General features: G+C 43.2%; 1 protein-coding gene across 4 annotated transcripts in view; it reads left to right on the top strand.

The window, feature by feature from the left end:
• Window positions 1–2,586: 2,586 nt before the first annotated feature.
• LOC119162968 (STING ER exit protein) overlaps window positions 2,587–26,452 on the top strand; it is a 169,168-nt gene continuing 145,302 nt past the window's right edge. The window contains exons 1-2 of one of the 4 annotated variants that reach the window (XM_075884529.1): window positions 2,587–3,157; window positions 5,223–5,337. In XM_075884529.1, the coding sequence (XP_075740644.1) occupies window positions 3,037–3,157; window positions 5,223–5,337 (236 nt within the window). In that variant the 5' untranslated portion in view covers window positions 2,587–3,036. Of the gene's footprint in view, window positions 3,158–5,222; window positions 5,338–24,187; window positions 24,297–26,452 lie in introns of those variants that run through there. The other 3 variants (XM_037414855.2, XM_037414854.2, XM_075884528.1) reach the window with 3 other exon arrangements.

Raw genomic sequence — 26,452 nt, 5'->3', positions numbered from 1 at the left:
CTCATCTTGTCTCCTTCCCACATTCGCTGTTCTTCCAAAACTTAGCTTGATACGTTTGTGATCACTACCCAGACTTCTGGAGCCACATTCATCTATGTGCATTCCCCTGAGCTTATCATACATCCTATGTGACATCAGTGCGTGATCTATCGTTGACTGCAGCCTTCCTACTTCCCATGTTATTTGCCCTTCACACTTCTCCGTACTGTTGCAAATAATCAAATCATGCCTTTCACACATATCCATGATCATTTTGCCTATTGAGTCAGTATACCCATCTATATCTTGTATGTGTGCATTATATCTTCTAGTATAATTATCTTGCACTCTCCTTCTAACTCCTGAATGTCATTTGAGATACACTCTACCATTGCCTGGTTTTCCTCTCTGGCCTTTGCTCCCGTCCACAAGTACACAAAACCAAGGAGTGTCATTTGCCCGGCCACTTTCCCTTTTAGCCATAAATGTTCTTTGCATCCCTGCTTGACTCTTTGCCATCCCATGCTCTTATGTATAAATGCACCAATACCACCCCCCTTTTTGCTGCCTTCTGTTTTATTGGAATATTCCCATACGTAGTCTGGATCGCAGGGTGGTTGCTCCATGTCCCGAAGATGTGTCTCCACAACCCCATATACCATCATCTCCTCCTGCCTCAACTGCTCGTCTATCTCTTCCCACTTTAACATATTCCTGCCACCCTGCATGTTAATATAGCCTACGTCTGACTTAGCTCGACCCTTGTGCTTATGTCGATTTCTCCTCCCACGGACTCCGTGTGGCTTTTGTGCCCCTTTAGAACCATTTTTGGCTACACTGTTGGCCTCAGGGCTCTGGGTCCCCCTAAAAAAGCGGTGGCTTGACGACCCATTCTGTTCCCGACCCTCCTGCCCATCGCACCACTGTAGTGAATGCCATCCTGTGCAAAGGGGCGAGCGCCGGGCTCATACACGTCTTGGTTCACTTCCATTACGCTGTTTCAGAGTTGCCAGCTCATACCCTTGATCACACAGTTGGCCTCCACTACCCTCCTTTCAATCCCACGAGACTGCCCCCAGACCTCTGGGACTGTGCATATGGTCACATGCACACTCCCAGAGGCTTCTCGGAGATAACGCATCCCGTCCGCTAACTGTCTTTGAAGGTTCTGATGCTTGCCCTTCAACACAACATTGAGCCCAGCATGAATAATGACGACATTTTCGCTCTCCATGCTGTTCTCTTTAACCTCCTGAGCTTTGGTCAGTGCATACACCATGACTGACTGGGCCTCCACACCACTTCCCTGACTGCGCCTCCATCCTGACTCTCCCGTCTTCCTTCACTGTCTTGAAGACGCCATCCCTAACCCTGGCCACGTTAGAGTCCCCCACCACTAGGACCCTTCTACGCTCCAATCGCAAGCTTCCTGTTTGTGATGGCGCCCCTGTTTGCTTCACCTGTTTTATCTCTCTGCCGTCTGTCCTGTGTTTCTACCCTGCTTGAAGACTGCTGCGCCACCATGCTGTATGTTCTCGGAGCCTCCGTGCTGTGGCCAGGCACTGCGGCCCCCTGACCTCCCTTCTCGCCTGCCTGTTCCTTCCCGCTGGTCGCCTTCTTCGCTACCCACGCCTTCCGTCTCACACCGCTCGGGGCCGGGGCAAAGCGATATTAGCTCCTTTATCCGCTGCTCAAGCTCGGTCCGCCCTTCCCGTTTTTTTCGAAGGTCGCCCTTCATTTGTTCTAACAAGCGGCGCTAGCCTCCTCTCGCTCACGCGACGCTCCGAGCTGTTTTTGTAGTTCCATCCTCTGCTCCCGTTCCGCCCTAAGCTCCACCTGAAGCACCTTGATCCTCCATACGCTGCACGGCCGCCTTCAGTGCCTCGCACAGCCTTCACACGAAGCTCGCCTTCTGCGCGTCGACCAAACTTGAGAATTCTGTCTTGCATTCTTCGCACTGCACCAGCTCACTCTTGCCCGTGGTTTTCCTAGCCTCCTTAGCCATCGCCCGCCCGAACCCATCGGACCAAGCGCCCGACAGCCCTAAGCTCAACCCTAATCCCGCTTTCCAGCCGCCTCCGCTAACTATCCTACCTCAACAACTGTTCGAATATGCCGCCTAGCCGACACACACACGTGTTCAATTTACCAGTAGACTCTCACGTTCTGTGCTCTCACTAGGTCCCCTTCGTGTTCGGCTCTAGCTGTTTAACAACTAATCTGGCGCCCCCATGGAGGAAGAAAAAACTATATTTTTTCTTCCTCCATGGGCGCCCCGAACTTCTTCAAAACAGTCGCCGACCCCTTTCACGTGGTCAACGGCACTGCAACGTTGCCCGTGTCTCACACCTACAGTACTCGCAACGCAAGTTATTGATTAGGAGAGAAAAATTAATAATGGTATTCACAAACACAAAGAAATAAAGGAAGACTTATTTCTTGTTGCGCACTGCTTCTGCACCAACGAACCTGCTTGACTTTTCAGCCCACGGAGGAAGGAAAAAGGTTCCTCTGTGTTTCAGCCGGATGACTGCGACGCCTGGATGGATAGTTGGATGATTAGATGGATGTTAGTAGCAGTACCCTTAAGATTGGGCGGCGGCTGTCGCCATCTAGGCAAATTACTTAGTGAAAAAACCATTAGATTTATCTTTTTTTTCTCTTTTAAATAGTGAAGTTGAAGATTGGTACTTTGCAGTGAAGGGTTTAATTTTCACTCGTGCCTTGACTCTAGCCACCAATCAGATAACCTCCTTCTAGTTAAGTCAACCGCTTAAAGTCTATTTTGCCCTCCCTGTCCCCGAACCCCAGTGCTTTAAAAAACTGTGCGCCATCATCCTGAACTATAGGGTGAAGCCCTTTACAGAACGTTATCAAGTGTTCGGCAGTTTCTTCTTCCTCTCCACACGCACTGCATACTGTGTCTACGCCTTCGTATTTGGCCCGTATTTGGCCCGAGGTGTTCTCTGCGCACACGTCTAGGAGTGTGCCTAGAAACGCTGTCTACGACGCGTTTATTCTGTTTATAGTATTGTTGCCCTGCATCACTTTATCGTTATGCCAAAGGTAGTTTCTAGAAGTATCGTTTGTTCTGATACGAAGGATCAAGAGGAGTATAATGAAGAGAAACCGCTTAATGTGTACTACTGCATCTGCGGCAGTATGGCGATGATTCTTGGTACGTCTCATCGACCTTCCGCGTGTGTGTCGAGTTTTCGTGTAACTGGTTAGAGTAAGCGCTTTCTTTGGCCGAATGCTTTGAAGTTGTGGCAAGCATTGTGAAATTGTGTGTTACTGAAAAGCGCGTGTGTTTCTGAGGGGCGGAGCAGCTGCCAAATGCACGCCCCCTGAAACTTTACGTGGCTTTTTTAGAGCAGTGTATTTTCGAGCGTGCAGACCGACCCTTCGAGGAGTTCGTCCTCGCCTTGTTATTATTTTCGATGTGCCACTGTGCGACCTGGGCAGGCACTGCAAGTTCAGAGGATTTCCTCGTCAGCTGTTGTCAATGGATTCTGCTCTGACAAAACACAGCTGCCACCAGTTGACAAAAGATAAAAAAAAAGAGCCTGGGTACTCTGCAGGCGATTTGTCGCGAATACCGCACCGTACACGATGCCTCATCTGGACAGTGGTGGGCAAACATTTACCGATGAAAAAAAAAAAAAAAGAAACTGCTCAATGAAACCTGCTCGAACTTTCTACTGTTTCAACTTGAAAGAGTGTGCTCTATGAATGACTCTGTAAGCAAACATCTGAAGCTTCCTCGTTTGGTCAGTCTTCCATGTGTTAAGGCCATTTGCTGAATGAAATAATGAAATTCAACGTGAAAATTCCAACTAGCTACATGATGCCAAACTGACAATTGAAGCTGATTAGTGGTTCATCGTGCAAATGAGAATTATTGAGCTCCCAAAACCATGATGTAATTATAAGAGACGCTGTAGTCGAGGGTTCCAAAAATTTCAACCACTTGGGGATCTTTAATTTGCTCTTAAATCTCGGTACATGGACCTCAAGCATTTTCGCCTCCGTCGAGAATTCAGCTGCTCTGTTGTGGTGGTCTAGGGGCTAAGGTATGCGGCCGCTGACCCGCACGTAGCGATATTGAATCCCAGCTGCGGTGGCTGCATTCTCAATGCAGGCAGATTCTCAATGCAGATTTTAGTGGACATTAAAGAGGCCCAGGTGGTCGAAATTTCCGGAGCCCACCTCTGCGGCGTCTCTCATAGTTATATGGTGGTTTTGGGACAGTGAACCCCACATATCAGTCACTCAATTGAGAATTCAGCCGCTGCAACTGGGATTCGATCCTGTGATCAGCAATCAAGCACACTGAACACTAGGCCACCGCAGCCGGTATGCTTCAATCTACTGACTATACAGAACATATTAAGACAACACAGTACATGTGTTGTCTAATTGCGGCCTGTTGTCTATATTTGTTCAATTTAGCAGCCTTTTTTATTACATTTTGTGTTTTTTAGGATGTACTTTCACTTGGCAGGGTTTTTTGTCATTGCATGAGCGTAATAGAAACTTTTTTTTAACTTCATGCAGTGATGAAGTTCAAATGACATGCGGAATGTCATGTTCCTACTTCTGTTCACATCTGTTGGTGTCATTGGCATGTTTAGGCGCTTATGCACTGTGCTGTGGGGTTGCGCCCCGCCGCGGTGGTCTAGTGGCTAAGGTACTCGGCTGCTGACCCGCAGGGCGCGGGTTCGAATCCCGGCTGCGGCGGCTGCATTTCCGATGGAGGCGGAAATGTTGTAGGCCCGTGTACTCAGATTTGGGTGCACGTTAAAGAACCCCAGGTGGTCGAAATTTCCGGAGCCCTTTACTACGGCGTCTCTCATAATCATATTGTGGTTTTGGGACGTTAAACCCAACAAATCAATCATGTGCTGTGGGGTTGCATGCCACAAGTGTGTCAGGTCATACCACCGCCTATGTTAGGTTGGAAAAAATTACGCGTCACTATTGTGCCAGTCTCCATGAAAGTAACACTTGGCTGTTCTTGCTATTTTACTAGCAAATAACGTCCTCGGAGCACCGATGACCTCTAGTTGGGCTCCTCTTTGCCGTGACGTTTCTGTTTGGGCCACACGACTGTTGCTCGTGTGACAGCCATAGGAGCATTGCGGTTTTGCATTCGAGGTGGGATCGTTTGCTCACTGTGGCCAGCCCTGTGGTGATGTAAAGGCATTGCAAGCATTTTTGCGCTGATGGGTTCATTCTTCCAGACTGTGCGATCGAGAAACTGCCCTTGCGACCCAGGGATGGAGCCAGGGTCATTGATGGTGCCAAGCATGCTCACAAGTTGTCATTCAGCCCTGATGAAGTGGTCCATATTAAGAGGTGAGGCAAGCCTATCTTGAACAAGATGGTCCAGAATGCTGCAAAAATATTTTTTAAAATGTCGGGTTTTGTTTGTTTCTCTTCCTACCTTGTCTTGAGTAAATTATTTTATAAAAAGTGAATGATGCCAGGAAATTTGCTTGGCCCGCAGAAAAAAACAAAAAAAAACATGATGGCATCACAAGGTTTTCAAGAAAGTGTGCTGTGTTAAAGAATGTAGCACCTATGGCAGTTTTCTTTTGCTTTGTCTTGAACACTAACCGAAGGGCACATCAGGAGGAGTTAAAAAAAAAAAAACAGGTCACTGACCAATGTGAAAAGAAAATGAAAAAAAAACAACAACTAAAACAACTAAGGTCGTTTCGTTGGGCTAGTGAGTCAAACATGCTGAAAGGTAAAAACAGTGCAAACCAGAAGAGACAAACGAAGAAATACGTAACAGCCAGAACAAGCACTGGCTAACAAGTTGTTTGTCAGTGCTCGTCCTGTCTTTTATCTCTTCATCTCATCTAGTTTTTGTTGTTTTTACCACTTAGAAGGTTTTGCCTGTCCAACACTTCTTGTACAAGAGTGAATTCTACAGGCAAGTTTTTGGGACTGCATTTGGAGCATTGATATCAGTGACAACTGCGAATATCGCAGTGGAAGCAATTGAATATAAGGCACTGGAAGAGTTTTTAGTTGAAAACCAAAGTCTTTTTAAGATACATCGACAACTGCCAACCTGTCCTTGACTGTCTAAATTGCGTCGAGCCTTCCATAAATTTTATTGTGGAAGAAGAGAAAGATTTCCTCCCTTTCTTGGACACAGTTGTCAAACATGCTCCCACAAGCCTCTCCTTCGCTGTGTACTGAAAGCCAGTGCACTTCGGTAGATACCTCTACAATGTGTCAGTCCATTCTCAGGGATTCAATCTTTAGTTCGACGAGTTATTTGCACCTGTTTCAATGCAAAAAGCCTGCAGGAGGAGCTTCGTACTATTGAAAGCGACCTCATCAGGAATGGATACTCCAAGAAGTTCATCACGAAAATAACTAAATTCGTCATACATAAACAGCAGCCAAGCAGTCAAGCTGTACATAACAAGTGTGCAGCGATTCCATCCATTCGAGATGTGAGACTCTAGCCCGTGTGTTTAGAAAACATGGAGCACAGATTGCGCATGTGCCAGTAAGCAAGCTTAAGGCTGACTTGGTAAATGGGAAGGATCTTCTTTCTTGGCAACGCTTTCCTGGTGTGATCTCATGCGCCAATTATGAATTGGTTTACGTGGGCATTTCTGCAGTTTATTTATTTATTTATTTATTTATTTATTTATTTATTTATTTATTCAAAATACCTTAGACCCAACAGGGCATTGTGTCAAGGGAGCATAATAGAAATACATACACGAATTCGTACAATTTCCATACAAACAGTAACTTGAACTAATTGTCAGTTATTATATAAGTCCTAACAGGAATAACAATGAGAAAATATTAATAATAATTTTAATAGGAATACAATGGCAATGAACATCAGATGAGTATATGCGTGAGATAATGACGTAAAACAAGTTAAAAAAAAAAACAAGCACAAATTGTGAAAAGACTTTACATTATTCAAAATAAAACATCACTGAATAAAACACAACAAAACTGAATGGCACGTTAGTATTCAAACCATCAAACAAAATAAGTTTAAAGTAAGAGAAAAAAAGCAAGATACTAGTAGTGAATAAACGCGTAGGTGCCGATTTTGATATGAATAAAACGAGCAGTTAATCCTGGAAATGGTTGAGTTGAAGGTGCCGGAATTTTTCTCGATTGCGTACAGCTACAATTTCATCTGGAAGGCTGTTCCTCATGCGGATGACACGGGGGAGTGCAGATGAGTTAAAAATGTATGTTTTACCGTATATGCGTGTGAGTGAACGCTGATTATTTAGTCTGATGTGAATGCAGGTGTTTGCAATGTCATTGATAATGGCCTTGTTTCATGTACGTATTTATGAAATAATGAAAAGGAGGTTTAGATCACGTCGGCTGCTCAAAAGGGAAAGTGATAAGCTTCTTTAATTTGTGTTATGCTTGCGCTATGATCGTAGTTTTGTGAGATGAATCTAGCGGCTCTATTCTGGATCGATTCCAGCATGTTAGTTGAATAGCTGTCGTCTGAAGCAGCACAAGAATGGCGTCGCCAAAGGTCACACAGTGACAAATGCGTTTGCAGAACATGCCGAGAAGATGGCCCACGAGATAAACTGGGACAACGCATGTGTTATGGCCATGGAGAAAAGTTTGACAATGAGAGTTAACCTCGAAGCACTAATAATACCAACAAGTAACACAATCAGTAGATCATGTGGCACACTAAACCACGTGCACTGTCAAGCTTTGTGTCATGTGCTCACTAGTACATAAAAACCTATTGCTTAGCCATCATTTCATTGTGAACAAGGGACTCATTAGAATCCCAAAATGTCATTTTTTTGTTTCACTTTTGTTTTGACATTGGTCAGTGACCTGTTTGTTCAACAATGCCTTTACCTGACCAGACGGTACTGCATTTAACTCTCGGCTACGCGAGGAGTTTCTTTCCTAAAGGATCCAAAGAACCAAAACTGGGTTAGCTTTCACAGGAATGTAAAGCACACCTTTCATTTTATGGGAAGAAACAGCTGGAGAATGCGGTCTTTCATGCTGGCTGAGCACTCTAGAAAAAAGAAACCAAATCTCTTCACAGGAGAGGAAAAAAGTGGCCATGCTGGGCTGCGCACAAGAGTACAAAAAATCTTTATGGATACCGCTGACATCACGGCATCAGCAGTGCATTTTTCGGGGCTCACGGCTGTTTAGCACTGGAGTAACTGAAACTGTGCCTCCTGGAATAATGTGTGTGTGCTAAAATCGGCATGTCTCCATCACAATAGTACACTTCCCCTGCAAGATCCCTAACTCTAGCTCTTGGAGAGGTACACAGATGTATCAACGACATGCTTGAGTCTATTTGTAGTGGCATGAAGTTGTTTGGTTGAGCGAAAAGCCAAAGAGCACAGTCTTGCTCTTTGTGCTATCTCTTTTTTTTCTTGTTTCTCGTTTGATTCGCTTTATTTCTTTCTTTTCTATTTTTCACATGTTTGGTGCGCTCCACTTTGCCGAGCAGTTTTCATTTCGCACTAGCTGTGCTCAGTAGTGGTGCTTGTTCAATTGCTGTGCTGCATACCCACTTGATGCAACAGCTTAAAGAGCTTCGCTGTCAAAAAATGAGGATCTATTCTACTCTGTCAACATTGCAGCTGTTTAGATCACGGCACAGATGGGAAATGGTGGAGGCCTTTTTGGTATGTATGGCAAAGCTTTAGCCCAGGGTTGGCAACCTGTGGCCTGCAGGGCAGTATTATCTCGTCCCCATCACATTGTCACAACCCGCCCCCACTCCTTTTGTCACTTCTTATCTGAACGTCTACATGGTAGATTTGACCTCATTTGAGGTTATTGCTCCAAATTTGTTTTTTTTTTATTGTAACTTTCACATTCATGTGACAAAAAACTTCGCAAACACTTGTTTGGTCTCATAGCCTAACTGGCTAGTAGAGGGACCAATTGTGTGACATACCTACATACTTGCGCAAGCGGTTACACAGCGACAGAGGACATCAAACTGGATACTACAATGTTTGAAATAGAAAAAAAAGCAAAAAAACACATGATTGAACTATACACAGAAACATAGCGCAGAACATAGCTACTTATAGCACAGAATAATAATAGTACTAATCATAATAGTAATAATAATACTAAATGACTATGCAGACGTAATACTTAGAAAGTTCGCATGAAGTGCATGCTTCATGGCCAATGAAAAATTTCTAGCCTCTTTCACATCAGTCAGTATCGCATTCCATATGAGAGCGCCGTGAAATTCTATGAGCCTTCGACCGTAAGCATTTCTGGCTACCGGTAAATTAAAACAGTGATTCACTGCAGCTCTTGTACAGCGCGCGGGTAACGTAAAGGTTTGTTAATTGCAACTCTTGACATGCATGGGAAAAATATAATCTTGATATTCATATTCCGATTTTTTTACATTTTTTCCTATTCATTAAATTTTCGCCCACTAAGTGTGTCCTGGTTTGACCTGCGGGCCCCCGCTGTGTCGGCTTCATGCAACTGGGCTCTCCCTCCACCTAAAAATGTCGCCAACCACTGCCCTAGTCGTAAACAACGTTGCTGTAAAAGGAAAGCGAAGTTGTAGTCACCCGTTGAGTGCACTTTCGGACACTGCTCAGCATAATCGTTTACGACCCGATTTTTTGCTAGGGCAGGACAAAATTTTCAATGTTCTTTCCTAGCTAAGGGGCCATTGAAAAGCATGCAAAAAATATAAAGAAGGCTTTAAGTACAGCGGTTTTCACACGAGAACCATGTCCAGTACGGTGAACATAGGGATTTGCTGTACACATGGGCACAAACACACTCTGCTATCTCTCTTGAGAGATTGCTGCTTTTGGCCATGTCAGATGGTTAATCATCTTATAAAACACAAGCACGGTTTGTTTTGACTCGAGAAAAAGTCGCAGCTTAGCTGCAAAGGTGAAGCATAGAACGCGATAGCAACAAATTGGAAGGTCAGATGCAGAATGGCAAGCAGATCAAAACGTGCCCTGCATTTCCCACACACAAATGATGCACAAAACATCTTCACAGTTACAAATGAGCGGGAATAAGCGTCTCAGTTGTTACTTCGCTGTGTCTGAAAAGCGCTCCTTTTTTGCAAACGGAGGCTATGCAACCATTGCAGTGACCTTTGTGCACCCCGTAACTACAACAGAATCGTTCCAGTGCAAGCCCAATGCCAACTAAGTCGTACAATACTTCCCTCCGGGAGATGAGAGCGCGCGAGAGATCGTCCACTATCCTCCTCTCCATGGGCCAAAGTAGGCGTGAGAGATGAGAGCCGCCACGCACTCATTGCGCTATCTTGTTGATAATGCTGAAAACACCAACTAGTTTCACCCCCCTTGAGATGTCTGCCAACAGCGGTAAGTGGTAGATATAAATAGCTTGCCGTTTGAACAATGAAGGAGGTGCCCTCGGTGGCTCAGTGGCTAACGCCTCACATTCACGACGGGGAGGGCTTGTTCGATTCTGTGCGTCAGAGTCTTTTTCTGGATTTTTTTCTTTCTTGCGCTTTGATATTTTATTTATTTACAAATACTGCTGGCCAGAGGCCAAAGCAGGAAGGGCAAGATAATACAGTTGTCATACACATTTCAAAACAACATCAACAATAAAGAGAGTAAAAAATGGAAAGCGTGACATATTTATACAAAAGCAACAAAAGGAAAGAGTGGGGAGGGAAAAGAGGAAATAATTTGAAGTAGTTAGAAAAACAACTTCAAATTTCAGAGTAAATAAGATCGGGAGAGTGTAAACTGCTTGCAGGCAAATCGTTCCACTCTTCAATGCTACGAGGAAAGAAGGAAAATTTGAACAAGTTAGTACGAGCAAAATATGGTGTTAAAGAAAGTGCGTGTGAATGCCGAGTCTGGCATTCACACGCCAGACTCGGCGTGTGATATATATATATATATATATATATATATATATATATATATATATAGAGAGAGAGAGAGAGAGAGAGAGAGAGAGAGAGAGAGAGAGAGAGAGAAGTATACTTATATGGTGAGTGACGGCGACACCCACGTTGACGGCGGCGGCAAAATCGAGCCGATTGTGTCCATATAATTGCTATCGCAACAAAATGTTTCTCATTGTTAGCTGTTGCACATAGCAGTCAGCACCATAAGGGAAAAAAATACCATGAAGGGAGTGTGCCTAGCGTCCACAAGTAAACTTCAGCAGACGCCGCTCCCTCCTCGTGCTTCATGCTCTTTTGATAGATTCCGACCATGCCCCAGCTTTATTTTTTATCGCTGGGCTTCAAGATTGTCATGTGACAACAGCTCTTGTTTTCTTTTTCCCCTCCATGGTTAGCATATTGTGCGCCAATTGCATCCTGGTGTCCAGTGTACTGGACATTAATACATTCTTGCATTGCCAGCGAACTTCTGACCACAAAAGCTACATTTTTCCTGCAATATTTCAAGTAGACATAAAACAGCTCGCATAATTCAAATCGTATGAATTGCACGAAGATAGCTCCTGAAATAATTTGGGATACTTGACCAAATCTTGCGGGCGCATTTCCGCGCGGATGACACCTTTGAGGTGACGACATGCCGACATAAGTAAATGGGGCTGATGAAGGAACTATATTTAAAAACATATTGCTCAACTCTAATAGAAGCTGCCAAAGTGGTTTAGGTTATGATTGTAGGTCTGCCAGTACACTAGTCGTGGGGTTGGAAAGGGATAAAGCAACCTGGTGCACGCAATACCCCGAAAGCACTGCAGAATGCTCTTGCTATAGTGCCTAGAATATACAGGCTAGTGTGCCATTCGCCAGCTCTTTTCAATGTAGGAGGGTGGCACAGATTTGGATGAATGCCCGCGGTGGCTGCGAGGAGTGCTGCCAAGCGGGTGGGTGCTGACCGCGTGTGTCGTCTGCTTCGCACAGCCGATTTGCAGGGGTTATACCGGGGTCGCGTGGATTTTTGTGCTCGTGTTTTCAGTGTTATCACCAGGTTGTGTGTTTGTTGTTCGCGTCATCAAAGGGTCAGTGAGTGGTTGTCGTGTTTCTGTGCTTGTCACAACGGGAACAATAAGGGGAATGATAGAATGTCGAAGTCAAAGCAATCGAAGGTAAGGACCTGCTTCTTATCGTTCTGTACGACTGGTTACCGTTCGAACAAGCAGTAATTACCATTATTCACGGCCCCAGCAAATGAAGGACGTCTCGCGGAATGGAACAGAAGGATAATGAGGGTGGACAGGAGACTGACACCAACTGCTGTGGTTTGTGAGAAACACTGTGATGAGAGTTTTATTGAGCGCACATTCACCATCACTACGAATGGCGTTGTCAACAAGAATCTCGATGAAAAGCCGTGTCTCAAACCTGATGCGGTGCCCACCATATTTCCTGAATATCCTCAGCACCTTGTTCCCAATTTGCCAACGAAATGAGAAACAAGAAATTTTTGCCTTTAGCATGTAGACATTCCAGCAAAGCCCCGCCGCAGCGCCAAGTAGATTGCCTTGGAAGTGATTTCTGCCATTAAAGAATCTTGTGCGGAGGATAATTCTTCTGTGCCTAAAGAGTGCGCCACACCCTGTGGATAAAAAACAGAAAGGGTGCAAAACACTGAAGCTCGATCAGCACCCACAATTCACCAATCAACACCCATTCTGAGACCTCAATATTCCTGTCAAAGTGCAGTCTCTGCCAGCACGAACAGTAGTGTATGCGTCCTGTGAAAGTGAAGCGAATAATTTCTCTACCCTGTAAATAGAAAAACCGGTATACTTTGAAAAACCTTAGCCCGAACAGCAATCAGTAGTCGCAGCGGTATATCTCAGAGGACAAGATAAATCAAAACGAATTTTCACACTTAGTGATGAGGCTGAAGCCCTCATCAAAGAAGTTTCAGTGACAACTCTTTGTCGTGGTTGTGGCTTAAAGCCAATTTCATCGAAACACAACTCATTCAGAGGCATGTTTTTTTTTTCTGAAAAATGTTTGTTGACAGTGAAGTCAGACGGAAAGCCTTGAGTTTTTTGCAAGTACCAGAGGGTTCTGGTTCAAAACCAGACCTGTAAGAAAAATAAAAAGGCAAAGAAAAGTGCAAGAGATGATGCCCAAAAGAAGCACTGTAAAAACATTTCTCGCAATTTGTTGAGAAGGAAGAGAAGACTTGCAACGCTAGAGAAGAGGTGTCTCGTATGAAAGTGCAAAATGAGACAGTTAGCGGAGAGGCATTTGAAAGTAATATTAGGTCTCTTCCCCCTAAACAACAACTCGCTGTCGAGAGCAGCTTCGTTGCCACACGGCGGAAGTCACATAAAGGCATGCAATACAACGATGAGTGGATTGTGGAGTGCATCATGATGAAGATGCGAAGCCCGAAGTTGTATGAACGTCTCCTTAAAGAAGCCATTGATCATGGGACTACCTAGGAGAACTTGTCTGCAAAGGTACGTACCTGTAGCATTTCGAGGGTGGCATTTGGCCTCAGTGCCAATATTTTCAATGCTTTTACTGAGCTATAAGACATAAGCTAAAAAGAAGCTTGTGCAAGTGCGAAAACTCTTCGAGACAAGGCATGCTAGCATCCAAGGCACGCGGCGGCTGTACACTATGAGATGAAGATATTAAAAGCTTTCACTTTATAAATTCTGTCGACCTCATGTATAGCGGCACTATTGTGTTTAATTAAAATAAACCAGCCCTCAGTTGCTTCACCGAGCAAAAAATACTCCGCTTCTAGCATCAAAACGACCAGCGGCTCCCTTGCCGATGCTGTGGAAACACAGCGGGGTATGAGAAGCGAGCGGCACCCTCCCGCGCTGCAGCGCTCCAAGCGGCAGCCATCGGCATTCATCCAATCTGGTGCCACCTAGAAGGCTGCGGACGGAACACTTGCCAGTATATTATAGGCACTATACTCTTGCTGCTGCACAGAGAGGAAGGGCAAAGAGTGCCTGAAGAAGTTGGCTGTCCTGCTAATTGGTGTGCCCAGGGCTTTCTACTTTCAGTCCTCATAGGGGAGAATAAATTTATAGCATTGAGGCACTGTTTTATGTCATGCCGTTTGTTTCTGATTGATTGATTGATATGTAGAGTTTAACGTCCCAAAACCATCATATGATTATGAGAGACGCTGTAGTGGAGGGCTCCAGAAATTTCGACCACCTGGGGTTCCTTAACGTGCACCCAAATCTGAGCACACGGGCCTACAACATTTCCACCTCCATCGGAAATGCAGGCGCCGCAGCCGGGATTCGAACCCGCGACCTGCGGGTCAGCAGCCGAGTACCTTAGCCACTAGACCACCGCGACGGCGCTGTTTGTTTCTGTGCATGTGTTAGTGTTAATTTATAAAGTATGATTTTCAGTCCCAATATTTAGCTGTTTTTTTTTGTTAGTTTAGAAAAAAAACGGCTTAACAGGTTATTCTAGAACACTAAAATGCAGGAAACCCTCATTTTTGCATTATTGTGTTTAAAATGCTGTGATTTTGACATGATTTGCTGCATGAAGTTTACGATGAATTCAAATGTTTTTAGCCCCTCATAAGAGAACCATAAGAATTATTCAGGTGCTTGAATGTAAATGCAACTTGTTTCATCAACGTACTTCAGATTGTGAAATTAGTTGCTCGAAAGTTCTCTAATATGGTACGTTTTGCTGCTTCAAAGTGCTTCAAAATGAATATATTACTGTTCCAAAAATAGCTCCAAATCAGAAGTCCCTGTTTGCTGAACATTTCGTAACTGGCACTATACTAGGAACATAAAAAAAGGGGGAGGAAAGAGACAGATGGGCGCCAAACTGCCAACTGTTTATTGCCGATGTAGGCTGAAAAACAAGTAAACTTCCACCCATGTGCAGTGCAGTGAAGGAGTTGCCACAGACATGTCATCACGTGATCAGCTGATTAAAGAAGGACAACTCAGATTGATGTGTACAATCAATGTGTCACTGACACAAGCCGACCCATTACTTCAAATATAATAGGCCTCTAGCAGTTCCCTTGCTGTGTGGTCTCTGCTTTTGCCGATAATCCTAGCATGCTCATAATGTGGTACACACGAGCATGACCTGACATGCGTAGGAAGATGTGCACACTCACTCTTACCAATACTATTGGCATACTATTACTATTAGCGCTGTGTGTATGTGCGTCTGTCTTTTTGTGTCCTTGGCGTGGTGCGCTATACCCTTATAAATGCTCCCTGAGGCAGTTGTTAATACTGTCGCTTTTGTCTAATGTCCGACTTGCTACAGCTCAGGGGAATTTCGTAACACCTTCGGCACACGGCCTGAAAGGTTTCATGTGCCTCTTTTGGCACTCATGCTGCTTAGCATAAAAGATTCACGGGCACAAGTTTATTTGGAGCAGAAAACACAACGGGTATTGCAAATTTAGTGGCAACCTTCTTGAGATTAGGGCTCAGCTTGCGCAAATAAGGCACCACCTGTTGTTGATTGAGCAGACTTCTTTTTTCTTGTGTGCTCTTCTTGAGTATTCAGCTTCTGTAGCAAAGATTTGGCAATGACATGCAAGACCGATTACCTAGGCTGGTCTGCATCATGTGGGGACACGACCTGCACAACCCGGATTGAAGGCAATGCAGGGTAATACTGTGTTTTACATTCCTAGAATGCACAACTGCTAGACGTGTATTAGCAAGTTCTTACAGAAGTCCCTGGTAGCATCACTGTTAAACCAATAGGTCAAACTGCACAGAAATCAGCGGCAACGCACTTGCCCATCTGGTTACTCCCAATGCCACTGAGCTTGCCTGTGCCTACGCACACTAGCTGTCATGGGCACTCGATCTCTTAATTTGTGAGAGAAGTCCTGCTCACCCTAAATAAAATGGCTAGATGAGGCTTCCCTTAACCCTCGAGGGCCTCACATTGAGAATGCTGCACTGCTATCAATGCACAGCCTGTGCTGGGAGGTCTCAATCCGGGCTGTTGAGATTTCGACTCTCCCTTCCCATATGGGTTCTGAATAACTGATACAAATGAGTTTCAGGTTTAAAGGGTGAATCGGGCAAGGCTGTGTTTTGAATACAAAGCATTTCTTAGCGTACTGCAAACAATTTTGGTATATAATCTACCTGTCTATCTATCTGCCTGCCTTCCTGCCTACCTGCTGGCCTGCCTTAACTTGGGGTGTACCAAAGTTAGTATGGGAGGGTAAGATGGTTTGACAAATAAGACGCGCGGACCATGACATGAGGAATGTGACAATCCCGTAGCCTACGTCGTCACCCTTTCTCCACCAGACTGGCGACACTTACCAGTGGGCGGGTATATGCCACAGGTATGCAGATATCTGCCACAGGTGATTGACAGTTTATATCTATCCAAGGACAGACATTAGTCATTTTTGATACGAGGGTGTTAAGAAAAAAGCTGACATAGGCAGCGTTGACCAGATGAATGCAAAGAATAAGTATCAGGCCCCCAGCTGGAACCGATCCCAAGCATTCTGCGTGGCAACCGAGTATACTGCTTTGGAAAAGTAGACAATTCGGGTGTAGTGATGGTGAAACGTCATTTGTAATTGCAATGCTGCCTATCCTATTTTATAAACATTACCACGGCCGCTGGATGAAAAAGCGCACGGTACGGCCTGCCGCATAGAGCTGCTTTCTATGGGAGAGCGCGTGTCAGACGTAGGGTCAGTTGCGGCTGCTGCAGCACGACGGGGCGGGGACGGGAGGGACGGGGGAACGAGTAGCAGCGGCTCTTTGGGGCCGCAGCTGCAGCAAATTAGCTGGTGTTCATCACAACAGTTACCCACTCAGTTGTTCTAATCAGTGTTTTTTTTTTAATCTCATTTATCACAGCGTTGACATATCGCATATTTAGTAGACTACAAGGCACTATTTAGTTTAAAAGCCAAGTGATTTTTCCTGTGCGTGCCGAGCACCTGGCATTTTTTTGTGCTTTTTTTTTTTTCAGAACAGCTTTTTGCTCTGAGGCTGACAGAAAAATCCACAATTCATGTAGTTGAATAATATGGCACTGAATGTGTGACAAAGTCATTGTTTTATTTATGAAGATGTCTTAAACTAACATTGTTTGATTATTGTTGCATTTATTCAGCACTTTTGCGTTTTCCCAACAGCCAGAATGCTTGACAATTAATTTTTGTACACTTTACAAATAGACGTTCACAGTTTTTATATTCTGAAAGTGTATCAAAAAAACATAATTTGAATATTGTTCATGCTATCTGGTATAACGTAATATACACACACACACACATGCGCACGCACGCACGCGCGCGCACAGGTGCCTATTTGTGGACGATACATAGTAGAACGAATAAACAGTAATGGATGACAAAACCGCATGACTGAGACTGCCAGAAGACAAGCGTCTTGGAGTGCTATCGGGATTCGACAGTGCCCATGGAGAGGCTAACATGAAAAGACCGAACGGATGGTTTTATTGTCAATAGACACAGAAGCCAAAAGTTGGGTGCACTAGCTGGAGCAATTGTCAGGTCGTTTTATTATGCAAAAGTCTAAAGAAGTAAAAAAATAAAATGCCAGGATCAGCCCTAAATTAAGAATAAATATAATATTTTCAGACATATTGTTCCGATTATGTGTTCACTGTGGAATTAGTTGCATTATTATAAGAATGACGGTACGGAAAGAGACGAAAACACTCAAAAGCGCAGGAACGCAAGCAGTTGTGTTCACATTTTGCAGCATTTCATCGCTCTTTTCGTCTCACAGTTTTCATATTATTCACTTCATTACTGCTCGCTCAATTGCGAGCGTTTAAATTACAGTCACTGGAATTTCAAAGAGGCTCGAGTTCAATGTTATGAGATCACACACATGCTAAGTACATTTCGTGGCTGTTGCATCTGATACTGCATTGTATGAATACTATAGACGTGTTTGCAGAAAGTGAGAAGTCTATCTTAGTTTGTGTTAAAAGAATAGTGGCAACTGCAGTTGCTGAGGTTAAATATTCTAGATGAAGTTATTAAATTTGAAGCAACGTTTTCTGAAGCGACATACTCACAGTTTCTAAATTAATTTAGATGTATTAGAAAAGTGTAGCTCTTCCAGATCTATTAGTTGTGATCTTGTAGGATCCGAGTAAAATGTGCTCACAATTCTTGCTTTCGCAAAAACTGATCGGTCTGCAAGGTTCCATCTTGGGTAAGACAATACCAAAAATTTTCAAGGGCTGCAGGTATCTAAAAGCCAGGTCGGTAAGTACCTGGAGCGCACACGCCAAACGGATATTAAAAGTTTTCGCGGGTCACACAAAGATATACGCGCTCAATCGTAACTACAGCAAGTGCGCCGCGCATCTGATTTTATGGGCAATCGGGAAAACTGTCCTCTGGTGGCGCCGCAGCGGTGTTTCTGGAACTAGACCCGTCACGCCGGTTTCGGAGCACGCGGCGAGTCGTACCCGTGTGCTCTTTCATCCAGCGGCCGTGACATTACATATGTACTCCTATGGTACAGCTGTTTTGTGGCGTTAAAGTCAATTGTAGTTCAGGGCCATCCACTGAAAGTGATTTATGTAGCAGTGTCCAGGGCTAACATGATATTATGTTGATATGCTCGGTTTAGTAGGGGTTTCGGTTTCGGTGCTGCGTCTAGGCCAGACTCTCAGGGAAGACCAGGAACCATGTTTACTGCTCTGACCACCAGCCGCAACTGCCTGCTGCCAGCGGCTGCCACAAGTCACAAGTGCACCTGCAATCATCGTCTTCCTCTTCTACCTCCAATCAGTGCGTTTGTGACTGTCGCTCTCATAACGTACAAAAACCGTGAGCAACACTGGATGCAGATCGTGTCTCAGTGTTGAAAAACCTTCATGTTTGTAGTAGTTAAACCTGCTTAAACGAGCCTCAATATAACGAATTCCTCATTATAATGAAGTTCTTTTACTCTACACCGTTACCCCATAGAAGCACATATATTCGTAACCTCTATGTAACAAAGTAGCTGCAGAAGACATCCTTGATATAACGAATTTTCGTCAGGGACAATCTAGTAATTTTTTCCTGGGGTTTGTCATTTCGGCTCAAGCATGCATCTTCCGCGGTTGTGCCGCGACCAATGAAGCGCAAAGTGGCGGCGGTGGCGCACTCGTGGTCCCGGCGCTGCTATTGTGTCAGAAAAATGCGGTGCTGCTATTGGCTGAAGGTGGTCACATGATCTTTAATTTTTTGTTTATTCTTGTTTCTTTTCAAGCAAGAATGCGGCACCCAAAGACGCTAAATTTTGCAATCCCCCGGTGAAGTTTGTTGAAGCTGTAACGTGTGTTCATTTTATTGTTTATTCTTGTTTTTTTCTAGCAAGATGGCGGCGCCCATAGACGCTAGGTTTTGCAATGCCCCGGTGAAGCTTGCTGAAGCTGTAATGCCGAAACATGTGGGCTTTCTCTGACAGTGTCGCTGAAACGGGTTGTGTTCTTACGCAGCTGGTGTACTCCGATTTTTTCTTTATTACGCGTTCGTTTAGGCTGTCGGCCAGCGAAGAAGACTCGCTCTTGAACTACTTTGGATGTCAGCTTTTTTAAGGTAAGTGGATTGTCTCACCTGTGGAATTTGCACTGCGGTCTCCTGTTCTGCACGTAGGCTAAGACGAGGCAAACTTGTTTCAATGTTAGTGGTTTTGTGACGGGGGGCTGTTTCTCGCTACACTGCGCATTCGCCCAAGGGTCCTTTGCCACCATACCTTCCAGCTTGCGTGCGTGCTGTTATGCACAGTGCTCATGAAACTCATGTAGTAAAATCGAGTGGTTGGAGCCTAGACGTTACTTAGATGCAACTCTGCATTTAAGGACGCTGAAATATGCATAGCGGCAGCCTTTTTTTTTCTCAGACTAGTGACATGCTGTCTCATTTAGCAGGTAACACAGGATAACACAAAATCGTCTTTCGAAAATAGTTACTTAGCCTGGCCAATTATTTTCTCCAGTCGAGAACACTCAACAGCCTTTGATATTTGTACCACATTAGAAAGTACACAGGGCAGTTGTCTCTCCCAGACTAATGGGTGAACTAACGTCCAAAAGTGTTTTGGGCCGTTTTGAAAAAATCGAAATATGAAGCAGGAAATAGTACATGCCATCTTAATGCATATCTCTGCATGTAGACATGTAGTGCAAGTAGTAGAGTCCACTGTTGCCCATGCAACCTGAATATAAAAAAAAAGTGAATTGTAAAAGAAAACATGGCTACTGAATTCAAAAACATAATTTCACATTACTGACACATGTGATATTTGCAGACGCAGTTATTGGAAATATTGTATGCATTTATTTTATTACTGTCGCTGAACATACATTATACAGAAGTGTTGATACAAATATTATTGACAAGTGAAGTGTGAAAAATATGCTTTACATGAAAAAAAAAGAACTAGAAAGAAGAGCAGTGAAACAATACACAGTATGGAAGGACAGACATGTTCACTCATTTAAAAAATAGAACACTTTGTTTCATGCACTTCTGAAAATAAAATAATTTGAGTCACTGCACATGTTTGTCTCCTTTTGTCTGTGTATTTTCGTGCCATTTATCACTTCACTGTGTTTCAAAACCAATTAGTACACAAGCCCATTAACTGCAAATAGGTTTAAAACATGTTTTGAAAGAAATGACTTGTTAAAGAAGATGACTTCACAATGCATGTTATCTAATACATAATGTCATGATCACATTAAAATGATACTTCTGTTATCAATTTTACATACCATGTCGCAGCCAAACTTAGAGGATGTTTTACTCTAAGCAGGTTTAGAACACCACATATGTGAAGCTGTGTTAAATTTTGGAGCGAATTGTGTGTTTTAATACCCTGCATATGACCAATAAAATTAAACCAGAATGCCATTCGCAGTAAGATGTATGCTCCTACCCTTTGCTCAAATAGTGTGTTCCCCTGCCCAGTTCAAGCAAAATGTAGCTTTCTTTACAGCTCGTCCACAGCTTAGTTTTAATCTTTCTCCTAGTGATTTTTCGCATGATATGTTATTCGGCAAGCATGAACTCGCCCTATAAATTGTTCTTGAACATTAGTCTTGCCTTAAAGGTAGCACTAAGTTTACAATACCACTTGGTAAGCACAGATTTGAGCCTGAACATCTGATTTATTTGTTGATTCATTTGTTTGTTTGTTTTTATTTAGATATCATGTACACAGGGCCGGTCTTTGGCAGAAGTGAATTTAAAAGAATTTAGGAGTAAATGAAACATGCAAATACATCTGAGAAATCGCTGTATACGGAACCTTACTACTGTATGTGACAGCACTCGGCACTGCACACGGCAAAGCAATCGTTGAATTTCATAGCTAGTTAATCAAATAATTATTAGCAAAAGCAAGCAAAGTAACTATTAGTAAAAACAAGTAAAGAATACAATCACACAGCTAGTTGATCACAAACAAGGTAAAAAGATATGAGCAGAGAAATCGCAGCAGTGTGAGATTGCATGAAGGGTTGCCACTGGTGGCTACTTTACGCCAAATTGGCGAATTTTAGAGGCCCGTGGAGACTAGAAATTATTAATGGCGACTTGACGAGTTTTTGGCAATTTTTGGCTTAGGTCTCCATCAAGTTGTGCATTGAATGTTCAGTGTCTACAAAAGAATAAGCAGGCCATTTTTCTTTTTTTCTGCATTGGTGTGTCCGCCAGCAACCTCCCAGCAAAATTTAGGCGGTGGTGTTATACTTCCTTTTTAGGGGCTTTAAGCTTTGAGATTCTTCAAAGTTTCACTTCTGAAGTCACCTGGCGACTATTGGGTTGCATGTTCTGACCACAGCTCCAACTGTCATGACTTCTTCACTCCTGGAGTATCCCCTGATTTGCTATGTAAATTTGAGCTTTGTTATTAACACACTTTTAGGGTGTGCCAAGAAGTCGGACTTTTTTGGGTAGCTTTCAGAAACTGCTGTGAAGCGAATCAATAGCGTATGGATGATGACGCAGAAAGTGTAATGCAGGCATTGCGATGGTTACGCAGTACTTTCAAACTTATTTTCATTGTTTTGTAATTAAGTTATTTATCAGACACATGATTCTACTGGAATGTTATTCTCTGAATCTGCAGGAGGAGTTCACACACCATTCGATTCTTTCTTGTAGTGACTGCTTCATTCTGTATTCGTTTCAACTGAAACCATGGCAAAATTTTTTATAAGATAATTATAAGATACTATCATTTGGGGGCGCTATTAGTGTATGCAATCCCTTTCTCAGCGCTATTAGTGTATGCAATCCCTTTCTCAGTGCTCCCATAGTGAAGCGGGTGATGTGACTGGCATTGAAAGACGTCAATATAATTTAGGTTCATGGATGTTACCGTACGCCACGGGGCTATATATAAGGAATTTTCATTACTGGGGATACTACACGTATGTAGCGTGGCAACTTCTCTGGTGAAATTTGAAGAAAATAGACAACTTTTGGCGACATTCGGCTGTTCGTTTGGTGAATTTCTCGTGAAAGTTAGTGGTAACCTTGATTGCATGTGAAAAATTGATGTACACAGCATCCTAGTGTCCTCGCATATGCAAGTAAGAACTAAAAATAACTATTAGTAAAAACAAACAAAAAATACTGTATAGGAAAGATGTATGGAAAGTGTACGAGAGGCCTAAAACCAATTAATATGAACTATCAAATGCACTCAAGAAAAACGAACTAGTCTGACATTGAAAGGATCCACCTTGGCAGGTGGATCCTTTCAAATATGGACACTGATGCATATGAACATCTTTGTTCATATGCATCATCTTTTTTTGGAGAAAAGTTCCAGATTTGCCATTTCTGTAATGGTGGAAAGCGTTTTTTTCTGATTTGCTCCTAGTTTTGTTTCTTATCTACTGTATATATGTCAATCATCATAACTCTGAATTTCGGTGTGCTGGTGGTGACTGAAATTTAAGAAAGCTTAGGCAGGATCTGCAGTATAATATAATTCACTTTTATTGCTTGTTTTTCAAATGAAATTACACAGGCACATTCCCGACTCAGGGTCCTTTCAAATTGTGGGGTTTATTACGGACTTAGTGATGCAAATGGTCTTAATCAATTTTGCGCACAATTTGGAGCAGTTGAAAGTTTTGAGAAGTGAATCAGCATTTTTTAGCATTTGGCAGTCGCACATTTTCAAACACATATTTTAGCTTACAAAGCATGAACAGTTTACCATGTTTAACAAAATCAAAATATGCATGTACACTTGTATATGATGTCCCAAAAGGTGAAATTAACCCACGGCTTCTCGGTTTCATGCTGACAGCCCTAGCTAGCTTTCTGTATGAAGCATGAACAGTTTACCATTTTTAACAAAATCAAAATATGCATGTACACTTGTATATGATGTCCCAAAAGGTGAAATTAACCCACAGCTTCTCGGTTTCATGCCGACAGCCCTAGCATTCAGTATATTCGTGACATCAGGCCTTCCGACATTTCCTTACGATACACATTTCATTTGCTAATCAGTATGGCTTTCCCTAATGCTTCCACATGCATAAACATGTAGCATAGCATAGCATGCATAGCAGGTGGGCATCTGTACAGAGTGCCCACCTGCTATGGTCTCGCTAGAGACTGGCAGTATAGTAAATAAATAAATAAATAAATTTTTCACGCATATTACGTTTACTGTCAGAAGGAACTAGCCATGTGATGATGTCTGTGCTTTCAATGTAACCTAAACATTTAAGTTACATGGTGGAGTACGTGCTGATGCACTTTATGGACAGACTCACTACGCTTTTGGTTGTTTTGTTCTTAATGAAGAATAGGTATATTCTGCAACATTAAATTCACTAAAACGGAAGGCTAGGCTTTGAATTTTATGTAGACAGGTTATTTTTAACTTGCACTTATGCCAAACAATCTACACGGATATACAAGTGTATATTTCGTCGTGCTATAGCAGCAAAATCTGCCGGCCACTGTAGTTGCTGGCATTGTTTATATATGCGGTCCATAGTTCGATAAATAAGAATTCAGTGACCTGAATAAGTCCAATAGAAGTTAGAAGAAACAGGAATCAAATATTTTCTAAAATTACTGAACTCATGTGACATGTTCTATTTACATATGCATACTTCTTACTGTAGTTAATGCAATAAGTTCTCACATAACAGAATGGTGTCTCACAAAAACCTGTAATTCTGCACTTGCTTGTCTTGCTTCTTTCTTAGTGTCCTGCCCCAACATGCAGTTTGACCATGATGAACCCACACCAACTAGCCAATATTTCTGCACTACTTCAGCACCTTCAGTGGCACAGCCAGGCACACTATGCTGAATTTCGTGATCTGCGGTGCACAGGTTGGTAAAAAATATCATTATGCAAAGTGTTTTAAAACTAGCTGTGCATGTCTTGATGTTTCACCGAGCCCTGCTTGGTTGGGGTCATGTTGTATAGGTGTGTATGGCATAGTTTGATTATTTTTAATTATGAAGGGCGATGAAAACTCAGGGCCTAGTTGTGATTTTCCACAGAAGATCTGGAATACTGTGACAGAAATTAAGGCTTCACAATCTGAACTTCAAATTAGAATGCAGAGGGTCCAAACACACCTGTCTCTCATCAAGAATGCACTTGCGTCACTTAATGACTGCAAAGAAAAGGGTGAAAAGTGTGATGCAATAGTGAATACGGTTCAAGAACAATTTGCAAAATTAAACAGTAAAATGGATGACTTGGGAAAACAGAAGCCATCATAATAACATAGTGATATATAGTATAAGGCCGGGCATGAGTTATGACCCGGAGCGTCATCCTCTTGGAACGGGGAGTGTACAAGTGTAGGCTTTACAGTTGCAATATCTCGACCTGTTATTTTTAGCCTAACTGAACAGGTCCAGAGCTCAGTTATACTCTTAAGGGGAACGTGTAGGGCCGTGCTTGAGTTTTGCGCAGATCATCATGGTCTTCGCACCAGGAATGAATGGTGCCGATGAGAAGTCACGGTCTCCGGAATGTGGGCCCAATAAACAGTTTGCAGGCCCAAAACTCGTCTCCGGTAACTGAGGCCTTGCCCCATATACAAATCAGAGAATTGATTGCCTCCCCCCCCCCCCACCAAATATAAGTGCACTTGAGAGTCTGCCTGCGTGCGCAAGGATAAGAGAGACCCGAGCCGGCAGATGCATGCGTTTTGGAATACAAGCCACAGGTGGGGGTCAGAGGTCAGTTGGAGACCGATGTCAGCAGCCCGGGAAAGCGCAGTGCCATTTGTCTTAAGCCAAACTGTTCTCTTCGTCCCTAATCTAATTTTCTCTCTCTCCCACTCTCGGTGTTTTTCGATTGTAAACACCGCATGATGGGCCGTGGAGGAGCAGTCTGAGCTGTAACCATGGTGTGGTAGAACGGCGAGGCTCTGTGCTGCATACTGCCTCGGAGTGCCCTGGGCTCTAACACTATGTGATGTGTAGAAGAGTGAGGGCTTCTTGGTTGCACCCATTATTAAGTGTAAATTAGTTCTCCCACTTGTAAATACCCTATGCAAATGTGATTCAGTTTGCTCATAATCATTGAACGTTTCCTGTCGAATACTTCAACCCCGTCCAGCTACATCACCAAGAATCTCTTGCGTTAGCATCGTAGGAGGAAAGGAACCTTTACTTATAGTATTCAAGGAAACTGGTACGTTCCGAAGGATAGGTTTAAATATTTATTGAAAACAAAAGTAATAACTGTGTAATGTGTCCATCATGTTGGCAGAAAATGAACTAGTTAAGATCAATCCATCATACCGCGATTTGATGATTTGGCCGAAAAAGCTTAGTCCTGTACAACTGCTCAATGCCACAATTGTATAAGTATCAGGTATTTTTCATTCACAGTTGTGCAGAAGGCTCGTTCCAAGAAAACTAGCCACGGGGGCCGTAGTTTATATGCATGATGTCAGAAAAATACGCCATTGTTTTCTTTTTTATCTTTCAATGCTAAACTCTTAGCGTACAAGGCAGATCAGCTAGAGGTGATTTCTTTGGCTTATGCACCTGATATCTTAATTACCAAGGCATGGCTTTATCCCGGTGTACAGGATTCTGAAATAATTCCAAAAAGCTTTAGTCTAAACTGCACTGTCACCTTGGTGCACTGTCAACTTACCTTATAGAACTGCACAACTACGTTCTCAAGAAAATGCATGATTGGTTGATGGTTGAAGCTAGTACTTGGTGACTTCAGCTTTGCAGGAATAGACTGTCATAATTTAATTGTCAGCAATAGGGAGGCAAACAGCTGTGAACTACTTATGGATACCATGCTAGGATTTTTCATATCTTAACGTGTAACAGAAGCAACATATGTTCAAAGGTATGTTTCTGATATCTTGGACCTTGCTTGCATTTATAGCTCAATAGGCGCTGAACTTGTGGTGGAAGATAGGTACTCATTCAATTCGACTTCAATTTTATTTGCCTGAAAAACAATCTGGAGGGGCACTTGGCAAAAAGGCTGTCAGCGCATCTAG

The sequence above is a fragment of the Rhipicephalus microplus genome, unplaced genomic scaffold (assembly GCF_043290135.1).
Source record: "Rhipicephalus microplus isolate Deutch F79 unplaced genomic scaffold, USDA_Rmic scaffold_34, whole genome shotgun sequence".
Lineage (NCBI taxonomy): Eukaryota > Metazoa > Arthropoda > Arachnida > Ixodida > Ixodidae > Rhipicephalus > Rhipicephalus microplus.
The sequence above is the reverse complement of the archived record's forward strand: the minus strand, read 5'-3'. Positions and strand labels throughout refer to the sequence as shown.